General features: G+C 41.0%; 1 protein-coding gene across 1 annotated transcript in view; it reads left to right on the top strand.

Annotated features, from left to right (window-relative positions):
• COL22A1 (collagen type XXII alpha 1 chain) overlaps nt 1–21,801 on the top strand; it is a gene marked incomplete at its 5' end in the record, with an annotated part of 210,599 nt that overhangs the window by 164,007 nt on the left and 24,791 nt on the right. The window contains 10 exons of the mRNA XM_083859503.1: nt 132–209; nt 3,502–3,537; nt 4,438–4,491; nt 13,306–13,350; nt 13,786–13,833; nt 15,703–15,816; nt 16,002–16,055; nt 18,207–18,260; nt 19,084–19,137; nt 20,636–20,689. Of these exons, the coding sequence (XP_083715629.1) occupies nt 132–209; nt 3,502–3,537; nt 4,438–4,491; nt 13,306–13,350; nt 13,786–13,833; nt 15,703–15,816; nt 16,002–16,055; nt 18,207–18,260; nt 19,084–19,137; nt 20,636–20,689 (591 nt within the window). The remainder of the gene's footprint in view (nt 1–131; nt 210–3,501; nt 3,538–4,437; nt 4,492–13,305; nt 13,351–13,785; nt 13,834–15,702; nt 15,817–16,001; nt 16,056–18,206; nt 18,261–19,083; nt 19,138–20,635; nt 20,690–21,801) is intronic.

Here is a 21,801-nt window from a genome sequence, read left to right on the forward strand (position 1 = left end):
AGAATTTGTCCCTCTGTAGGCAGGATCAAGACCAGATGTACTCATGCGACATTCTGGTCTATAACCTGGTTGCATTTCAGTACATTTTTCTCATCAGTGCACAAAGCTTCTGACTCTTTCCTTTGTTTCAGGGTGAGAGGGGAGCACCTGGCCTTCCTGGACAGCCAGGAGACAGAGGAGTGCCAGGAGTCGGCCTGGCTGGACCCCCTGTGAGTATCAGGTCCTGCTGCAACCTATGACAAGGTGGAAAATGAGGCATGGCCACCTGGGGAATGCATTGCCTGTGCTCAGCTGTGCTGAGAGCCTGTGGGACGTTTTGCCTTGTGAAGGTGCAGATTCCAACTGGCTGGAATCCAGAGGCTGCCATTTGTAGCTGACATGACACATGTCTGTTATGAGGGCTAAAAGTGCTGTCAGATTGATTGGTGTCACTGGCTGCCACTCCTGAATTTTGGCCATCATCCTGGCACACTGGCTGTGGATGTGAGTGGAGATCTGTGCCAAGGCAGCAGGTCTGGTCTCCTGGACAGACACAACCTAGCTGTTGTATAAACGCCTGTTGGAAGGGATGACTGTGGCACACAGCAGTGACAGAGCGACACTCTGATAGCAAAATACAAAATTAAATTGCTTAAACTGCTGTGTTCCAGGAGGGCCATCCTCCCCATAACTTCACACAAATATTTGGTAGGTTTGACCTCATCCAGCTCTGCCCTCCTGAATATCAGTAGGTGTATACAGGCATCTGCTCAGAAAATTTGAGTTTTCATGTTGCTGGGGTTTGATCACTTCAGTACTTGTGATGTACAACTCTAGAAATGAGAGGGGTTTGGCAGAGCTCTGGCAGTAGTCCTGCTCAGAGACCTACAGCAATGCACTGAATTTGCTAGTGAAACATGTTTAGGAGGAAGCAAATGCTATTTCTGGCTGTAATTGATAGAGGACATCTGAGCTCTTGTATTCTTTTGCAACACCTCATGCATGCCATGATCATTCAATGTGTGGTTATCAGTGCTCTGTTTATCTAGATATAAATGTCCCAATTAGTACAGGAAGTTGCCTTGAAATGATAAATCATATTGCTGGGTAATGAATTGAAAAATCTGCCTTTCTGAGGTGTATGTCCACTTAACATTTGCTTTTACCATGCTGAATTTTATGTGAGTTAAAGCAGGCAGGGTTGGTCCTGTTTCACACTGTGACTGTATCATGGCTTTTATGGTCCTCACAAGATTACCAATGACTGCAGGTTTCTTGGGTCTCTTTTGTTATGATTTAAGGAACAGTGGTGTTCTTGCACTTCTCAATGTTTGGCTATTAATTAAATTTAAAAAATAAATTAAAAAATTAAATTAAAAAAATAATATCTGGCATGTGTGAAAATCACTAGCTTGTGGATAGTCTTTAATTACAGATATTTTAAATTCAGTCCAGGGCTAGATGAGTTCATGTCTGCATCCTGTTGTACACAGGATGACAAAGTTGTTCTTCATTGGGGATTTAGCATTCTCATCTCCATAAACACAAATGACTAAGGACTTGACTCCAAATGCAGATATCTCTTGTCTCACACCAGAAGATTGTTTTTTTTCAGTGTCTTCATTATTTGCTCACTGTCAGGATGTGTAGCCACCTACACACCACACTGTTCTCAAAAGATATGTTTTATTTATTTAATTTGCTTTACTAAATGCTTCTTTTAAAAAATAAAATTAAAAAGCACAACAAAACAATAATCAAACCACTATTATGATGGGTTTTTTTCCACTGTAGATTCATCATAACCTCAGCTCCAGTACAAAGACTGGAATTGGAAAAAAACACCTCTGTATAACCTTGAATCTAGCAGACTGTCACAAAGACTGAATCTCACAGTAAAAAAAAAAAAAAAAAAAAAAAAAACCCACAACAAAACCCACCAAAAAAAAACACCACAAAATCAACCCAAAAACCAGAATAAAATCAGTGGAGTTGCTTCAGTGCATATTACATACTGAATTAAAGACATCAGCTTCTACTCCTTTTAGTGATGTGACAAAATTGTGTTTATAATACTTCAGCTTCTGAGCTGAGAGCCAACAACTCTTTTTAATTGGAATCCTCACCCTGTTTCCCCCTGTGCCCTTAACCTCTCTCAGGCTTTGCTCCCTGCACAAAATGAATATATAGATGAGGATTTTTTATTTTTTTTAACCTTATCTGCTGAAGTATTGAGTTACAATTTACATAACACTGAGCCATAAACTTGAGTGTTAGCAGAGTGTTATTTCCAAAAGAGCAGGGGACAGCTTGGACAACTGGAGTGAATTCATATGTTTATACTGAAGTTGCCTAATGGGCGGATGCACAGTATAAGAAAAGTTTCAATCTTGCCCTGCTTTGCCTTGTTGGTGTTAATTAAATTATGCATTTAGCCATTTCCTTAACATGCACTGAGGTGTTTTCTTTCATGGAGACATTGTGAGGATTAGTGAATTACTGTGCCAGAAACAGAAAGCAAAAGGAGAGGTGTTACAGTGGTAGCAAATTTATTCAAGCCTTGTTTTGGGGTGTGTTTGGAATACCACATCAATTCACCCATGCTGAATATGGTACTGCATCACCTCTGTGCTGTTTCTATATAAGTGGGTGCCTGCCAGTGGCTCACTCAGCTGCACATTTTAAGTTGCATCCCCAAACAAACAGCATGCACAAGCCCACTGGTCCCCCTATTTTAACCTAAATTAAAGAGCACACGAGTCCTGTCAGATGTTTTGCCTTGTGTAAGAGGGAGCTGAATGTAGTGGTCTTCAGAACCTGGGGGACTTGTCCTGTCCCAGCTCAAGAGATGTGAGTGCATTGGGGTTCCCAATACCTCTGAGGGTCCAGCCCTTGCAGAGAAGTGGCTAAAATCAATTAATGAGACGGCATGACCGAGTGTGTCTTGAAAAATCAAAAAGGTTTTAATAAGGGAAGGAAATAATACAAAAACAAAGGCAAAGCCAAGGACAGTGTAGGGACAGATCCTCATGCACCTGCTACAACACCTTGAAAAGCGCTGAGCTTCTTTATTCTCTCTCTTTAGTACTCAGTAGTTCAGGTGAGCTGTTTGGCTTTTGGCCCCATGAAACCAGCAACAGGCTTTGAGTTACACTCTCCGAGCCCAATCCATGCTCCTCTGCTGGCACTGAGCCAGTTACAGTGAGAAGGGCCCAGAACTTTCTAGTTAAACTTTCTAAAATGTCTAAAGGTAAACTGAAACTCTTTCCTTATACAGAGATACCCACTTGGGGGTGGAGGATGCTTTACCCCATGAGGGTGCTGTGGTTCTCTGTCCCCAGACCCAGCCAGGAGCATGGATTGCCCATGGGCACAGGTAGTGCACACACATCCCCACTCATGAGTGCAGCGCACAGTCCAGTGCAGAGAATAATGCAGGACCTTAATGCAGGACCCACCCTGCTCAGCCAAAGGGGGATGGAATTTTAAGTGGTTTGATTGGTGTGTCTCTTCTCTTTGTAGGGACCTGCAGGACCTCCAGGAGACAAAGGGTCACTGGTACAGTATGTCTTTCTAGCTATACCCAAATTCTTGGGGAGGGGAAACCCACACTAATTATGTTTCTAACAGTCATTTAATGAGGGCGCATGTAATTGCTTTGGTTTCGCTTGAGGAATGATTGCAGGGTGGCTGACCCTCCAAAGGGAACTTCTCCTGTGTATTACCAGGTACTTATATGCTATATTGAGTTTTGAGAAAGAGTTTATCAAGAGCCTTGGCCAGGTGGAAACTTTTCCTTATGTGTCTGTAGTCCTACAAGAGAAATAACGAGTGACTTGTTTCACCCTTCATTTAAAAATACATTTTAAAGCACATAATTCAAGGCACGTTTCTTATAGCCAAGGCCTCAAAGATTTAAAATAAACAATTTAAAACATTTTTATTACTTAAATCCTACAGCTTTCAGTATTCACCAAACACACTTTAGTCTCTCAACATCCAGTTTTTCAAAGATGCATTCAGTTTTTCATTGCTGTGGCATGAACAACTGTGTATCATGGTCTCAGTAGACACCAGCCTGAATTTCCAGCACAACAGCCAGTGTGATAACCTGGAACTGAGGAGATGGACCTTCTTTTCTCCTCTACTGTCCTGTACTAAGTCATATTTTCTCCCTGTTCAAAAACCTGCCTCCGGTAAAGAGTCATTATTACCTCTCCAATCAATGTATGGGAAGCTTGACTTTAGTGATGCACATGAAGTCCCTTGAGGCACAGAAATGACTGATACCAGGATGGTGCAATATGAGCTGTAATTATATATTTTTTAAATTCTCTCATGGTTGTGTAGGTGCTGGTTAATTTTTCCACCAATAACTATTAGGTTAAGGATTTCTTCTTTTCAGCACCTCATAAATACTACTCAGGTTACTGAGTTTGTCTGTTCTCTCCCTACCAGGGTCCCCATGGTGTACCTGGTATCCCTGGACCACAGGGGCCTCCTGGCCAGGATGTAAGTAAAGTAAAAGTGTAAGTGCTCAAGAAATTTGTCAGTCTTTGGGTCTAATTTCCTTAAAAATTTGTGCTGATAATCAGCTGCATTCAGTGAATGTTACTAGGATTGTCCAAGGGACATGATTTGCAGAAGTGGAGGTCTTACAGCTTAGGATGCCAAAAGGGAAAATAGTTGGAATAAGGAGGATTGCTTCAAGGAAAGGGAGGAACTTCACCATGGAACCATTTTAAAATGACACTGGAGAAGGGACTTGGCAGCAAACATTAGCAAAAGATCCTACACTGGAAAAGGATGGTGGTGAGACTGTCTAGGAACTTAGAATCCACTGAGATAAGTACCCTTTCTGTTAAAACAGGGCCATAGCTGTTAAGAAGTTCTCTATGTGTTCATTTTGCTGCTGCTATTGTGCATGTTTGAGGACATTTTAACCTCTTGGTGCATTGTCCTCCCACTGTCTCAGTGGTGAGTCATGGAACTGAGGAATAGAGTGGAATGTGGCAGACTCACAGCTGGAAAGCTGGCCCCTCTCTCTGCCTGGTTCTGCTTCAGTGCTGCATCAGAAAGAGGAGAATTTTTTTTTCCTCTAGGATGTGGAAACCATTCCTCTGAAGGAGGCTCTGAAGATTTTGAAGGGCTTGATCTTTGAGTTTAAGGAAACTGTGGGGAGGGGGAAGTGACCTCCATAACTCTCCTTTTCAGTGCAGCTCTATGATGCTGTCATGTCTAAAATGGGAACCAGGTCTTGTCACCCTTAGTGTGGCTTTATTGACATCCATCAGGTGGCCTGAAGGGGGTATTATCCTGTGGAAAGATCTTATTTTCTTCCCACCTACTTATTGCCCAGAGAAGCTGTGAATGTCGCATCCCTGGAAGGGGGCCAGGCTGGATGGGGCTCTGAGCAGCCTGGGATAGTGGAAGGTGTCCCTGCCCATGGCACAAGTTTGGAATTGGATGATTTTTATGGTCCCTTCCAACCCAAACCATTCAAAGATTCCTTGACTCTATACTTTGTCACAAGACAAATGATTAAGCCAGAGTTTTCTACCACAGCCCATGATAGTTGTAATGCTCCCTTGTGTCCCTGAGCAGCCAGAGATTTGGGATTGATTGTGTCCTGCTGCCTGTCCCTAGATCTCATCACCTTGCCTCAGATGTTTGAAATTTTTAATTGAGGTGTTTTGAACAGGAGATAGGATTGATGGGTTTATTAGAGCTGTACTGTGTGAGGACAGTGCCTGAGGCAGCTTTTTGGTGTCCCTTTCTGACTCTGCTCAGATCAGCATTGGCTGGTCAACTCTTGGAGGTGCAGCACTAAAGTATTTGCATTTTCTTTTCCCTGCAGAAAATTAACCAAACACAGCCATTCCTCAGGCTACTTATAAAACACATTCTCTATTACACTCACTGCTTTAATTGCAGTCAATATGTCTTTCAGAACCTTTCTGAATTGTCTGATCACTTGTTAAACCATTCTGTCTGTGTTTCAGGAGGCATAATTGGAGAGGTACAGGGCACATTTGAACATTCTTGGTGTGTCAGCAGGGATAACCTATTTTGACAAGATCATGCGTTTACAGTTTCCTGATCTCTATCTTTATTTCACTAGAATAAGGAACTTTTTGTTCTGCTTCTGCACTCCTGTATGCCAATGTGATGTTCCTGTATCCTCTGAAACATGTCCATTTTTGTTCTCTGCTGTGTTCAAACACGATATCATTGGATAGGAAAGCTCAGATTTGAATTGCTAATATGAATTTGCAGTGCAGCTCCCAAGCCATGCAGTGTCAGCTGCCTGAATGACTTGCCTCAGTGTCTTGTACTTTACTGTGGCTTTTGCAAATGTATTCCATTTTTTTTTTTTCTGAGACTGAAAAATTCTTTTAAATCACATTTACATACATCAGATTACTCTCTGAATTATTTTTCCAGCTGCAAGCTCATCAGATGCTTGTGGAAGTGTCTGCTAGCAGTTGCACATATTCTCTGATATAGCAAATCAGATTTACAACTGCATTTGGGGAAGTTAAAAGATTCAATGTTTATTTTCCAATAACTTTGGCCAGAATTCTCTCCTACTGGGGAATAAATTTGGTTTCTTACATGACTACATTCCAGATTTTTTCTGGTCCCCAAAATGCATGTGTCGTGTCTTTTAGGATAGCCCAAAGTCACCTTTTGAAGTATCTGTTGGCTACTCAATGTAATTTCAAGAGTTCTCAGGACAGTGTCTTGTTTTATTAAAATTTAGGGTTTGAAAATACTTGCCTAGATTTACAGTGCAATTGTCCTGCTGTGGCCTTGTTCTGTTCCTCTTAGCAAAAGCCTTGCTATTTGTTTGTCTTCTAGAGTTCATTATGTCCATAAAGCCCTATGAATTATCTTTTTCTGTGACAAAGCTGGGACATGTTGTCTTCTTCCAGATATATAATTTTCTTGTCTTTAAATTTGCATTTTTTTTTCTGATTAACCAAAGCTCCAATTCTTAAAGCCTGAAAAGTGTGCTTTTTTAGGTCTTTTTGCCCCCCCAATAATATGACTTATTTTTTCCATAATGGACCTACTACACATTGTGCCTACTTTAAGGATCTCAGTCACATTAAAAAATTACTTTGTCTTGCTTTTGGGAAAAAAAAATCCAAATCATATTTTAATCTGGCAGTGTTCCTGTATCAAGCATTAAAATAGTGTAGCCTGAAGTACCTTCTGTCAGAGAAGTTGGCTAATCTCCTTGTCTGAGAATCATAAAAAAGTATTTCTACATGTTCAATGATGTTATAAGCAGTGCTGCCTCCTCCAGCTGCTGCAGGCCAGGTCCATTCTGCCAGGTTAGATTAGATATAAGTGAAAAAATTCATAACTGTGCATGTAGTGAAGCACTGGAGCAGAATACCCAGAGAAGCTGTGGCTGCCCCATCCCTGGAAGTGCTCAAGGCCATGTTGGATGGGCCTTGGAGCAACCTGGTCCAGTGGAAACGGTCCTGGCCCATGGCAGGGGGTTGGAATGAGATGGGCTTTAACGTCCCTTCTAAGCCAAACCATCCCATGACTCTATGAAAAGGTTTATTAGGAAATATAAAATGACAGGAAAAACCCCAGTGGGGAGGTGCAGGGCTCAGGCAAACCAATGCTCCAGCTAGCTCTGGTTTACACACAACCAGTCCCTTTTACACTCTTTTCTCTCTGCCCCCCGTTTGTTTGTTACTCTCTCTTCCCCTGCACAGCCCCTCAAGCATCTCCCCAGCTCTATCAGTCCCTCAGCCCTCCCAGTTCAAGGTCCCTCAGTTTACAATCTTATCACTTGCAAGACCCAAATTGATCTCCCAGGAAGTGCAGTGGTTTTTGATAGCCCATCAGTTACTGCAGGTGACAAGATCTGCTGCTTCTTAGGTCTGAGTCTTGAAAAATTTAGTTTCTGATTTCCTCCTTTTCCCTTAATTTCCCAGTTGGCAAGGTCCTGGCTGAGGCAGCCTTGCTGCAATAAGCCTCCTCATATTTCCACATGCCTTGATCAATTAGTGTGAATGTCCAAGTTTGCTTCCCATCACTGCCATCCCTTTGTTGGTCGGGTTTGTGTCCTTGATGTTCAGATTTATGACTTTTTCCTTCTCTTTCTTTGTTGAATTCAAAAAGGTCCTTGACCAGATACCCCTAAAGGAGCAGACACTCTCTGGCCAGCCACCCTGACACTTCATGTTTTGGGATTCACCTGTTCTGCCCTGACTCTCTGCTGGGAGATAAAATGTTGCTGTTCAACACACCTATTTAATATTCTTAGATTAGGAAATGATCTGAATGAGACATTCTTTTATCCTCCTATTAGCAGTGAGGACACCTATTTAATAAGATCTTTCTGTATTTTAATTATGATAATTTTAATTAACATCAACATTGAATTAATCACTTTTTAATTAGGTTAATTATTTATGGTAGCTATGTTCCAGCATTACTGAGAAAGTAATCTTCCCCCTGCGTTGGCTTTCATAATTGCAAAACCTTTGTGGGTGCATAAATTACTGCCAATGGATTTGAAAAGCAGAGTTTGCTGTTCTGAGGTTGATTTTCCCATCCAGTTAGAACGAGCTTAGTTAGTTCTGGGGAGCCTTTGTGTTTGCTTTAGGGTACTTGCACCCCAAACCAGAGTACACTTATTAGCCCCCCTATTGTCTCTTTGTTGCTGTGACTTATGACTGATTTAAGATATTGCATTTCAAGTTTAATTTTCTGTCTTGTAGTAGAACTATCCCATCATATGCCTGTGTGACTTCTATACTTCCCTTATACACTTATGTTTCCTTAGAGACTTTCTTTGAGTATTTTAACCTGCACCACTTACCTGAGCATCACTTTCTCCATCGTAAGATTTTGCCTGTAAACTGAACCAGCATTTAATTTCTTCTTAATTACAGAATCACAGAATATTTTGATTTGGGAGGGACCCACAAGGCTCATCAAGTCCAAGTCTGAAGTGAATGAGCCATGAGGGGATCAAACCAACCCACAACCTTGGCATAATTAGCACCATTTCCCAACCAACAAAGCTAAATATTGTTTTGTAGCATTATCAGCAGCACAGTTGCCATCAGTTCCCATTTAAAGACCATTCCTGTGTGTCAGATTTTGCAGACTGATACATCACACCTCCCCATGGCTGATATCTTTTCCCTCTACTGGTGTGCTGTACCATTCTTTGGATATTCTGCTTTGTGCCAGCCACTCTTGGCTGCCAGCTCCTGAAAGTGTTCAAACTTTATAAGCTTTCCAACACTGGTTGTTATTTGGGTCTGTGCATTTTCCCACATCATGTTAGCAGTATTTCTTTTCAGTGCCATGCAGTTTTTTGGTCAAACTCATTTCCTTTTTTCTGAATTTTCTGGCTTTCTATTTTTCAATTTCCTCCCCTGTTAGCTTGCCAGATGCAATATTATTTTCCATGTCTTCATTTTAGCATTTTCATTCTGCACTGAGCAATGTGAAGCTGCATCAGGGGAGGTTTAGGTTGGATATTAGGAAAATGGTTCTTCATCCATATAGTGGCCAGACACTGAAATAGGATCCCCAGGCAAGTAAGTGGTCACAGAACCAAGACTGACAGAGTTCAGAGTGTTTGGACAATGATCTGAGGCACATTATGCGATTCTTGGGATTGTCCTGTGCAAGACCAGGAGCTGGAATTGATTATTTTGTGGGTCCCTTACAACCCAGGATATTCTGTGATTCTATATTTGCAGCTCATCCATTTTTGTCAGCCTTTTCTAACTCCAGGCCTCTACAGACCAGCAATATTTCCTCTACTTTTGACTCTGTTCTCTGATAATGCACCACACTGAAGTACCATCATCTACATCTGGTTTGTTCAGTTTGGCTCACAAAAGCATTCCTCAATGGGCATTCCCTGTTTGCAGTCTTGTACCTTTCAATCATTTGACATTTCCTGGGGATTCAGTGGTTTTTTTTCAGGTTTTTCAGCCATAGCACAGAGCTTAATCTCTTTTCCTCTCTCATTTCCACACTTTTTAGAGACATCACCAGGTCCATATCATACAGCATGCAAGAAAATGGGTTCATCCCTTTTTGTCTCAAGGCAATGTGATACCATGTGGACATGATAGCTGTGCTTAATCCTTTCCAAGGATTTCCATTTTATTCAGTCTCTTCTTATGTGTCTTTTCACATAACTAAAATGACTTTTCCTATATTATTTTTTAAAAAGAATCTTTAAATGCTCAAATTACACTGCTAGTGTCATGTTCATATTTCAGATCCCAAAGCAGACGGCTGTCAGCAAGCCCCATGGCATATATTTATAGCTGTGCTACTAGTCAGCATGAAAGACATTTCTGAACTGTCTTTTCTGTGTTGCTTTCTGATCCAGGATTATTCTAATGGCTCAAGTTTTTGCTTTGCATCACACTTTTTAAAGCAAGTTCAGTGTGTGTCTTCCTGAAAGAAGTAGGTCTGGGAATATCAGATCTGTGTAATTGTTATTTAGCCATCCCTCTTCCCATTAGCAGAAGTAGCTGAGAACCACAGTGGAGAGGATGCCAAAAGCATGACCTGACAGCATCTGTGAAAGGGAAGGAACCTTGGGAACAGTGCACAGTCCTCTGGATTCACCTTGAAGTTCTGTGGAAGAAGAAAAGCTATAAATGACTAAAATGTTTACTTGTATTTACTGAATTCTCCAGAAGGACATCTGGGTAGAATTGTGAGCTAAACATCTCCTTCAGACATTATCTTCTCTTTGTTCTCACCTGCAGGTGGTTTAGTTCCTCAGGAAATGAGAGTTCATCCTTGAACTTCAGTACTACTTCAGCTCCACTTTAGATTCACATCAGTTTGTGTTTAATTTTTGTCTCTTAGAAAGTCAAGATAATTGAAGGGGTTTTGTTCACCCAGAAACATTTAATATGGACATAAAAAAACATAGTTGATATATTTTCCCATTTTTTTCTCTCCTCTAGCAAGATGTACAAGATGTAAATACTGAGTGAGACTCAAGGATGAAGTTCAAGTTTGCCCTGCAGCTACAATTGTGCTGTATCATGACACACAGTGCTCTTCAGCCATTAATCCCCATGTCCCCATCTGTTTGCTTTTGTAAATAATTTGATGAACTGATTGGCAAAATGGACTAACCTGAGACAAGGTGGCAGAAAGAACACCCAGTACGCTTCCTGGATAAGCATTTGACCAAATTTTAAAGGAACTTTCCATATGGAGATATTAGACAGTCTCAAAGAGCTGAGCCTAGACTGATTGAAAGCCACTGCTTGTACCTTGATCATCATCCTGCTGTTGATGCAGCCCAAAAAGCCAATCAAGTCCTGGGCTGTATAAAAACCAGCATGGCCAGAAGGTCAAGGCAGGGGATTCTGCCCCTCTACCCTGCCTGGTCAGACCCCACCTGCAGAGCTGCGTTCATCTCTGGGGTCCCACAGCACAGGAAGGACGTGGAACTGTTGTAGCAAATCCAGAGGAGGCCACCAAGGCAACTGAAGGGATAGAACAACTTTCCTACAAGGAAAGGTGGAGAGAATTTGGATTGTTCAGCCTGGAAAAGTGAAGGCTTCAGGGTGATCTATTTGTGGTCTTCCAGTACCTGAAGGGAGCCTTGAAGAAAGATGGAGAGGGACTTCTGACAAGATGTGAGAACTGAATATACATAGATAACCAAGACAGCCAAAATCCAGAGCTGAAGTGTAAAGAGTAGATTTATTCCATTACCATGCTGGCAGAATGGGGACACATGCGCTGCTAAGCTTATTCCATCTTAGCTGGGGCAAAAATTGTTCAGGATAACCTCCAAGCTTCTTACCTCTCTTTCTCCCAGCAGGGAGGCTCCCAGCCTGTGATGCCTTTTAAGTCTTTTACAGCATTCTGTTATCTTCTACAAAACCTCCACTTCTCAGGATAGACAGAAAACAACCCAAAGAAAACACAACACATGAAATTTTCCACACTGAGTATTAGCATCCTCCAGCTGCAAGGTCATCTTGAGTGAAAACAAGTCTATTTTCTCCTCCTCATCAAATCTTCTACTTTCAACCCTTTTCTCACCACACAAGGGCAGTGACAGTAAAAGGGATAATGGCTTCAAACTGGAAGAGAGTAGGTTTAAATTAGATATATGGAAGAAGATCTTTCCTGTGAGGTTGATGAAACACTGGCACAGGTTGCCCAGAGAAGATGTGGGTGCCCCATCCCTGAAAGTGTTCAAGGCCAGGTTGGATGGGGCTCTGACCAACCTGGTTTAGTGGAAGGTGTCCCTTCCTAGGGCAGGGAATTTAGATGGTCTCGAAGGTCCCTTCCAACCCAAACCATTCTATGATTCTGTGAACTTCCTGGGTAGCAAATTTGGAACCATCCCAGAGAAAACCCTGTATGGGACTTCAGCAGAATCGACAAAGCTGAACACAAATAAGATGCTTTTAGATGGTCAGTAGAAGTGTTCCTTTAGAAACAAAAATGATCACATAGGACAGCTTTTGTGTGTGGTAAAGTTTTTATGCTCTTTAAGGTTCTCAGTATGAATAGAACATGCACTTGCTTGAGTGATGACACAGGGTGATGAACCAGATGAATACAGGAATTCAGCAGAAAATGACTTGGGGAAATGTCACTGAGTATCTTAAAACACCACTGCAAGGATCTTCAAAAAGCAGATTTCTGTCACCATATGAGCAGTGGTCAACTGTCTTGTTCAAAAGATTTGGTTTCCCAAGTGAGCATTACTTTATGCAAAGATTTTACAAAAATTTTTAGACATGGTTTTTGTTTAGTTTTTAGCAAACTTAATTCCTCATTAATGACATGTAAGAGATGAACACTGATGAGAGGAGGTTGTCTTTTTTCCTAACCCTGCCTATCTGGATATAAAATTCTGAGAATGCTGGTAACTTCTATGCCTTCATCTCATGAAAACTGATACCACTGCACCTCAACAAACAAACAAACAAACAAAAAAAACCCCAAATAAATCAACAAACTGATTTTGCTTGTTTACAGCTGCCTTCAGAGATTTAAAGCTTCGTCCTTCACACTAGTAAAGTTCATAGTGTTTCCTATGACCAGAAGACAAGCTAAAGCAATTCCAGTCTCTGTGTCAAATGTATTTAGCAAGGGTTTGAGAGGATGTTCAAGTTGTAGGTATTTGGAGGAGTTTGCTATTTGTCACCTGCAAGGAGCAGTGCTGCTCAGCAGCAGAAAATAAAACATTTGCTGGTCCAGATCAGTCAGCAGAGTGCAAGAGCAACCAGGGGGTTATTGTATAATAATTTCACTATTTTTTTTTTTCTTTTTTGTGATCTGTAGGGTGTACCTGGAAATCCAGGGGAAAGAGGACCTCCTGGAAAACCTGTATGTAACTTCATTTCTGTATTACATCTTCCTTTTAACTCAGTTTCCAACTGTGTACCTCACTTCAAAAGTGCACTTGGGTGTTTTTCCACCATTGTTTTTTCCCATCAGAGCAGTAGGAAAAAGACTAAAACCCTCTTAAGGTTTAGAAGGCTTTGGAGTGGTATGAAAATAACTGGATATTCTGCATGTAAATAAAAGCCAAAATTTTAAAGGCAGTTCCTTAGCACCACTGTGCAGTACCCTCAGCAAGAACTCCTCTCAGGTGTGATGAAGAGCCTTGGTAAGGTAGGGTGGGAAGTATAAGTTTGGTCCAGTGAGTCCTAGACAGGACAAGGGAAACCAGGGAGAATCCATGAGCATGTTCAGGAAAAGTTCTCATGTCTTGATACCTCTTAAAATTGCCTGAAATAATGGATTTCTCTCATTCCACAGGGTTCCCCACCCCTGCTCACTCCAGAGGACATAAATCTCCTAGTAAAGGTAATGAGATTGGGAGTTTATCTCTCTGATTCAGACTAATGTTCTGTGATGGGAAAGTGTCTGAAGTGCAAAAGGTGTCCTTATTTTCAAAGCTCAAGATTTGCAAGTCTCTTACTTGCACTGGTATTGGGACACAAGCTCACACTGGAGATCAAAATCCCTTCCCCAGCAGTGAAATGACCTACAAAGTTCTCTATAACATCTCTGAGGGTTTCTCAGCTCTTTCTGAAGCATTTATTCCCAAGGAGAAATAAACATTATCAAGTTGCATTGTCTAAACCAGAAAATAGAAAATATTTTAATAAAAAGTTGGATTTTTTAACAGACACCTTCAACAGTGACTGGGGTAATTTTGGGTAACTGTGGGTGAAAATTTAGTTTGCATTGTGAATCTAAATGGAGGCAGGTAATTAACCCCAGAAGTACCTGTGCTTCAAAAGTGATAATTTGTCTTCCTTTACTCTCCATGTAGAAAATTATCTGAGAAATTAGTCAGTCTTTGATAGGCTTTGACTGAAAAATCTTTACAGGTTTAGATGGGGTGAGTTGTGAGTTTTTTAAGCTGCCTTGAGACCTGGCAAGAAATCTTTTCTTATTGATTAAAAGAAACAAAAAAAATTACCTTCTTTCACCAACCACATTAACCAAAGGACCCTTTTAAGATTGCTGCTGTGAAATTACTCTTCACTGAAGAGCTGTCTTTGTTTTGTGGAGGCCAGTATTGCTCTGGAGGTTTCACTGTAAGGTATTGTTTGAGATTTTTGATCTGGACAAGAGCAAGAGACTCATTCTTGGGTATAGGATGTCACTTTAATTTTTTTTTTTTATTATTATTTTTTTTAATTTATTTTTTATTTATTTTTTATTTATTTTTTTTTCCTTACTTTATATTATGGTTAAAAACATCTGTGCATTTTTTCTGCTTGGTATTTTTTCACTCCACTCTTGGTACAGAAAGCAGCACCTTGAAATTCCAGATGAGATCAGGACTCTGATGTTATGTGTCTTTCTCAAGCACTTACAATGTAAATAGATAAGTGTGGATGTACGCACTGAGATTCAGAAAGACAATTTATCCCACAGTTTTGCAACACATCATTGATAGAGTTGGGTATTGTAGCTCCTGACTCTCAACCTGATGATCTGTTTTGTATTATGCTCTTATGGGCAGGATTCTCTCTCCCCCTTTACTGAAGGGAGTCTGCCTTTGAAATGGAAATGTCATACATGGATTCAATTTCCTGAGGATAGTTGGAATGTAAAGACTGTTGAGAGGATGCTTCAAAGAGGTTTGGAAGGAGGGAGGTAGCGATTCTCCCTGATAAAATTTGGCCAGGACACTGTGGATTTACTAGGTCTTCACAAACTCCATTGGTTGAGTTGTCCTTAGCCAAGCTGGCTGCTCAATAATTCCCCCTGCAGGAATCCTTTCTGACATTGTGTTGCACCTGGTTTTTCCCTAGAAATCTCTAAGCAGTAACACAGATCTTTCAGACTGGAGCAGACACAGGCTTCCAGTGATCTTGTAGATTCAAACCAAAGTTTTTCTTGATAGTCTCTCTAGTCTCCTTGACCTCCCCATCAGCAGTAACTTCTCCTTGGTTTCTTGATCCTGGATGACCAATTAAGACCAAGAACTGATAGGAAACATCCATGGGAGCATATGTGAGCTCAGCTGCTGACCCTCACTCTGCTTCACGCTGCCCTCATTGTGTTTCTTTAAGGCAAATTCACCCCAATCCTGAGGTAAAACAGCAAAGATTTAAAAATTATACCAGCACCACAGTGCTGCATTCATAGTGTCTGTCCATAGGGTCTGCTAAGTACCTGCAGCCTGTTGGTGATGTGCTTTTCCATGTTCTCTCCCAGGATGTGTGCAGTGAGTGCCCTCCTGGCCCACCAGGCCTGCCAGGCATCCCAGGTTTCAAAGGGGATCGAGGTCTGAGAGGACCCCCAGGCAGAGATGGCCAGGATGGGAAAACGGTGAGAGCTGAGGGAGTGACCATGCCTTGGATCTGCTGTGACCCTGTTTTTCTATTAATATGCTCGATGGTTTCTTATAAGATGGTTAATTTTTTTTTTCATTAACAACCTGCTGAATTTTTTTTAGAGGCCCATGGAGTCAATGAATTAAACTGGTGTTTACCTCTTCCTCTTGTGCACTGCAGGGCATTGCTGGTCCCAGAGGTCCTCCAGGCCCACCTGGGCTTGCTGGCCCAAAGGTTGGTTGGTTTTCTTCAGCTGCCTAATTAAAACTTATTTGTGACTAATTAGTCACCCTAATTATTTTGGGAACAGGTTACCCAAAGAAGTTGTGAATGTCCCATTCCTGGAAATGTTATGGGGGTTGGATGGGGTTTTGAACAACTTGGTTTAGCGGGAGGTGTCTCTGCCCATGGCATGAGGGATTGTTTCACTTTAATAGTGTCTTCTACCATCCCTTTGTTCACACACAGTCAGACAGACACATCTAAAGAGCCTGATTCCTGATGTTGAATTTCATTGCATTGATGGTTAGACTTGAGATTAAATTTCAACTCAAATTAGATGAGAAAGAGATTAAAACCTCAGCAGTAGCCACTGTACCTGTTCTCTCCTTTTTGAATCTTCTGTGTTGGATCCACTTAAATTAAGACTGCAATGGGCCGCTGGGCTCCAAACACACAATCTGCCCTGGTGGTCTTACCTAAAAACTTCAAATATTTCCTGAAACTTGTTACAGGAAAAGCTTCTTTTAGCTATATACTTCTGCTTTGTGGTCTAGGACATAAAACACAAAACTTCCCTTCTTTGAGGTATTCCAACAATGTCACATTTCAAGCATTTCTCATAAAGAAGGAAATGAGGGCTGTCACCAGTCTGCTAATGATGCCAGTGCCTGACCACAATTAAAACCTTTACAACTGCCTAATGTGAAATAAATCAAAACAAATCAATGGAGGATGAGATAAGGTGATTTAATGATTGGCCACAGTTTCCTCTAGACATCCTTTCACTACTGACTTACTGTCTAAAATATCTCCTGCTGTTTTAACATCTTTGTATTTGCACTTGTTAGAGTGCAGAAAAAGCTAATAAAATTTCATTAATTAATTTTATGTCTTGCAATTAAAAGTGTGGTGGGGAGAGCAGCACAATCTGAAAAGTAAACATATAGTTGATCAAAATATGTTCCAGTTGTTCAAAGTATGTTCCAGGATAGAATTAACAAAAGAATTAGTAACCCATAAAGCCAATAACTGGCAGAAATGCCAGGCAATCTGAAACATACCACGTCTGCTGCTTTCTTATATGTCATGAGAAAGCAGAGATTTAGGCAGCAAGAATGGACAGTCAGATGAAATAACAGGATGAATTTCAATCTGTACACGTACATAAATCAAGTAACTGATAAGTGGTCTAACTTGAATTCAATAGAGTTCTCAAATGAAATTTAAAAAAAAGTAAACAAGGTATTGTAAGACCTCTGGGAAGGAGCAAACACAAAGATAGTCTTTGTGACTCTTTTCTGTATATCTTAGGAGGATCTTTGCAGTGGAAGACACAAATTGCTCTGCATTTTTGACTCTGGGGTGTATTATCCTTACCAATACCTATTAGTTCCTGATCTGACAGAAGAGCCATAGAACTGCAGATCTTTGCTCATGAGCAGCTTCATTCCTTCTGGTCATATGAATTGGAGCTCTTTTATTAATAAATAGCAACCCTCTTTCTCCCCCTTGTCTCCTAGCTCTCATTTAGTAAACCAGTGTATTATTTCCATGGCCAACAATTCATTATTGCTCTGTGCATTGTTCACACCTTGTTCACCATTACCTCAGTAATTTTCACTGTCTTGTCTCACTGTAAGCACTGATAATATAGACATGTATAGCACTGATAATGCAGACATGCACATTTGAGTTAGTTCTCTCTGTCCTGTGTGTCTAGAACAGAAAGAGGGGAGCACTTTCTGGGTATGAATTTTCTGGCTGCACCTTAGAAATGCTGGTTTTATTGCTGGTTTTATTGTTGTCCCTGAAGGGTGTAGGTACCTTTGGTGGGCCAGATGATTCTTTATAAAGATGTAATTTAGTGAAGTGCTTAACAGCCTGCCTGTTCTTTAAGGATGTATAATTCCTCTTTATACCCATGGTAATGAAACATTAAGAAGCAGCTATACTGAGTCCACTCAAAGGCCATTTTCCACATATATTCCTGGCTTCAGCACTGCTGGTGAAAGTCTAGAGAAGAATTTAAGAGGAGGGCAAGGAGGGCTCAGTCCTGATTCTTGAGTTTTATTCTTGAATGTCCAAGTGCTTTATGAGAGAGGTCAAAAAACTGTCACAACACTGAATCTCATTGACTTTCAATGGCTCTTTTTTTATTACCAGGGTGCTAAAGGAGACCGTGGTATGACTGGGGAAGTAGGAGAAAAAGGTGAACAGGTAAAACCAATGTGCTTTCCAGCAGTGCTGTCACTGTGATTGTTCCTTCATCAGTAACTCCTGTGATGCCTGTACAGGAGCACCCTTCTCAGAGGCAGAACAGGAAGATGGGAGCTCTTCATCACTGACAATCCACAAATGGGCTTTGCCAAAGAGTGGAATCATAGCAATCCTCCACAGATTTCCATTCTCATCTCCAGTAAAACTTCCCAGTACCACCTGTTTCCTCACCTCTGGGCTGAATGCATTAAATTCTCTATGTAACCTAACCCCTACTCATTTCCTTGGATCGTCCCTAGATGATTTCTAGGAGTTCAGGAGTCTTTGGGTTGAAAAAGCCAGTGTCTCTATTTGTCTTAAATGGTGAATGTAAGGAGGACCTCTTTTAGGAGTGGCTGAGATGCCACAGGAAAGATGAGAATGGTTTAAATTAGAGCAAACTCTCATAGTTGATTTTGCCAAGGGCTGAGTCACTGGTTTAAGGTGCAAATCAGCACCTCTTCAATGACATTTTAAACAAGCTTGGTTTCCTAACTGACCTTCTGTCCTGTGCAATTCCACAGTATCTGCTGTCATCTTCCATTAGCATACACTAAAATAGGCATGGGAAGAAATGCACCTGGAATTTACCTATGTTATTTCTGAAATGCACACTTTGAAAACCAAGGTTTCACTTTAAAAAGCCATGCATCTTTATTCCCTTACAACCAGCTCTCTGTGAATTGACTCATTTTGGTGTTACCTGACAATAACCACCAGTTAACTTTTATATGAGTAGATATGTGACTAATGCGTAAAGAAAGTCTCTGTTTTCATTCTGCAGGGCCACCCTGGAATGCCTGGCTTCTCAGGGTCTCCTGGAAACCCTGGTCCACCTGTAAGTTCCTCTGTTGCAAAGATGGTCCTGTAGTTTCTTGCTAATAAAGAGTGTTGCAAGCTCCATGTGGTGAAAAGGACCAGTCCCATCTGGTGCATTGAATTTGCATTTTCCAGTGAGTTCCTAATGATCCCATGAGTATGATAAAGTTCCCCTGTCATGGTAATTGCTATTTAATACATTGGCCACTTTCCACTGATTGGTTCAACTGATTGTGTAAATTGTTGCTAAGCTTCAGTTGCTCTCTTTATGCAACACAAAGATGATGATGAAAACTCTTCCATAGGGACTATTTAGTACATGTATAGGTGCTTTCCTGTATGTGGAATAAGTTGTTATTCTAGAACTAGCAGATCTAAGAGCACTTCAGTTCTCAGTTTTACGCAGTGGTATGAGACTGAATTTTCTCCAGTTTTCATGTTGTATGAATTAAAAGACCTTATACACGTCCCTCTCCATCACAGTTCTTCTCATTCTTAGTTCTGCTCTCTCCATGAATAAAATTATGCTTCTTTGTATTTAAAAAGGGGTGATAGTGCAGAATCAGGGCTGAAATCACTTAGCTCTCCTGCTGGTGGTATCTATGCTTTGCTCCCTTCAAGTTTGGGGATTTTTTTCTGAGTCAAGGACTTTTCTTTCCAAACCACTTTTCATTGCCCAGAGTCATCAATGCTCATATTGCTGCTTACAGTGCAGTTTGGCTCTGCTGTGCTGAGGGTGTGCCACCTTCATCTGTTCTGGGGATCAGCATTGCCTGAATTCACATTGCACTGACTAAATGACAGGACGCACCAGAAAAGGGGGATTAGAATAAAATTCCATATTCAGATGGTTGCAGTGCCGAAAGGATGCTGGATGCTTTGCTGCTGGGACAACACATGGACTTTGTGGGTCATTTGAGCTCCCATGAGCATTATTTTAGAAGTTAATAACAGACACATCTGTTGTGTCTCTATTAACCTAATACTGCTACAACTACAGAGCTGTACCAGTGGGAATAAAACACTTAAAATTGTCCTATGAACCTCCTGAAGAGCTAAAGGAAAAGTGCAAATTAAAACTGAGTCTGTCAAAACAGAGAAAAATGTGATGTCTCCTAGACAATTTTGTTCTTCAGCTTTTATTGACTTTTCCCTCTATCTGCGTTGACTTGTGCCTCCAGGAGTTTCCCTGCCACAGAGTGTGCTTCATAATTCCTATTCTCCCATAATTGCTGTTCTTCAGTGCTATTTTTGTAGTGATTGGCTTTTCCCTATTTGTCCCCTGATTTCAGAAGGAAGAGCCAAGACCAAACTCAAATATCTGACTATTTCTGGCTTTGGAGGCTGATTGAGTGCAGAGGTTGACACTGCTTTTCAGTGATGAATGAAGAAATGGAATGAATGTTGAGCTGAATGGTTAAAGAAAGCTCCAGAGTTGCCAGCTGTGGTAGGGCATGTGTTGAAAAACACATAAAATGCATTAACCATTCAGGTTGTTTCTGGTTGATTTTGTTTAGGGATCAGATGGGGCACCAGGACCAATAGGACCAGCAGGAAACCCAGGAGACATGGTAAGCTCTAACTATAGTGGCTTCACCTAGGTTTAGGTCCGCGAAGTAAAGCTGAACTGGCATACACGTAATGTCCTTTGAAAGCTCCCCAAAATATTCAGCCTGCAAGTAGAACCTTCACAAATAACCACAGATTACTGTTCTAGCATTTTTTTTTACTCACCAAATGAAATTCCACATTACCCAGAGGATAGTCCAGCTCATGGGACCTCTGTGGAGGTTTTTTGTACCTCTCGTCTGTCTGTCCTTGCTATTAACATCTCTCAGCCTTCAGAACAGGGTTTCTAAGTCTGTTAGGATGCTTCATGACCTCAGGCTGTATATCTGAACCCTGTGTGGGGATTATCAAAATATAACCAGCAACCTGTTGAAGGATGTCACAACACAGACTGCTGAGATGCTGGAGCCTGGCACTATTTCCTGGCACCACCAAAAATACCAGTACAGGTATAAGCTTTGAAAAGCCCATGAAGAATTTTGGCACTGATGTTTCATTTGAAGGGTTTTCAGATGCTACTTTATGGTAATGCATCAGAAACCCCTGGGAGAGACAGGTCATCTGATTGATGGTAACTTCAGTTTGAAAAGTTAAAAATGAACCTTCCCTGAAGAATACACCCATTGAGTTGGAAGAGTTTAAGCCTGCAATTTCATAATGAATTTCTGGAGTGAGGTTTCCTAAGGGACAAGGTGCTTTCTGAAAAGCCATTTCACAACCTGAACTTCATCATAAGTAAACAGTGATGGTCCTTCTGATGGCTGATTATGAAATCAGTGACCATTCTCAGAGAGGCCAGAGACAAGATGGACAGGCTGGTTGAAATTCCATTTCAAATGGATGATAAGGTTGTAGCACTGTGAAAAACCTGGAATGGTATTGTCCAGTCCTGTGGAATAAGGGGATTTCTTGGGATGGTCAGCAAGACACTTCTTGTAATTACTCATTTAAAATGTATAGCATATACATCTGCTTCCTGGCAGAGCACCACATCCAGAAAGTTAAGCATGAAATATTAAATATAATTAAATTTCAGGAAAGAAATTACCAATGATACCAGTGTTTCCTTTATTTGTAAGAACTCATAGATAATACTGATTTATTTATTTTTTTA

Source organism: Zosterops lateralis (assembly GCF_965231275.1).
Source record: "Zosterops lateralis genome assembly, chromosome: 1".
In the NCBI taxonomy this organism is placed as follows: Eukaryota; Metazoa; Chordata; class Aves; order Passeriformes; family Zosteropidae; genus Zosterops; species Zosterops lateralis.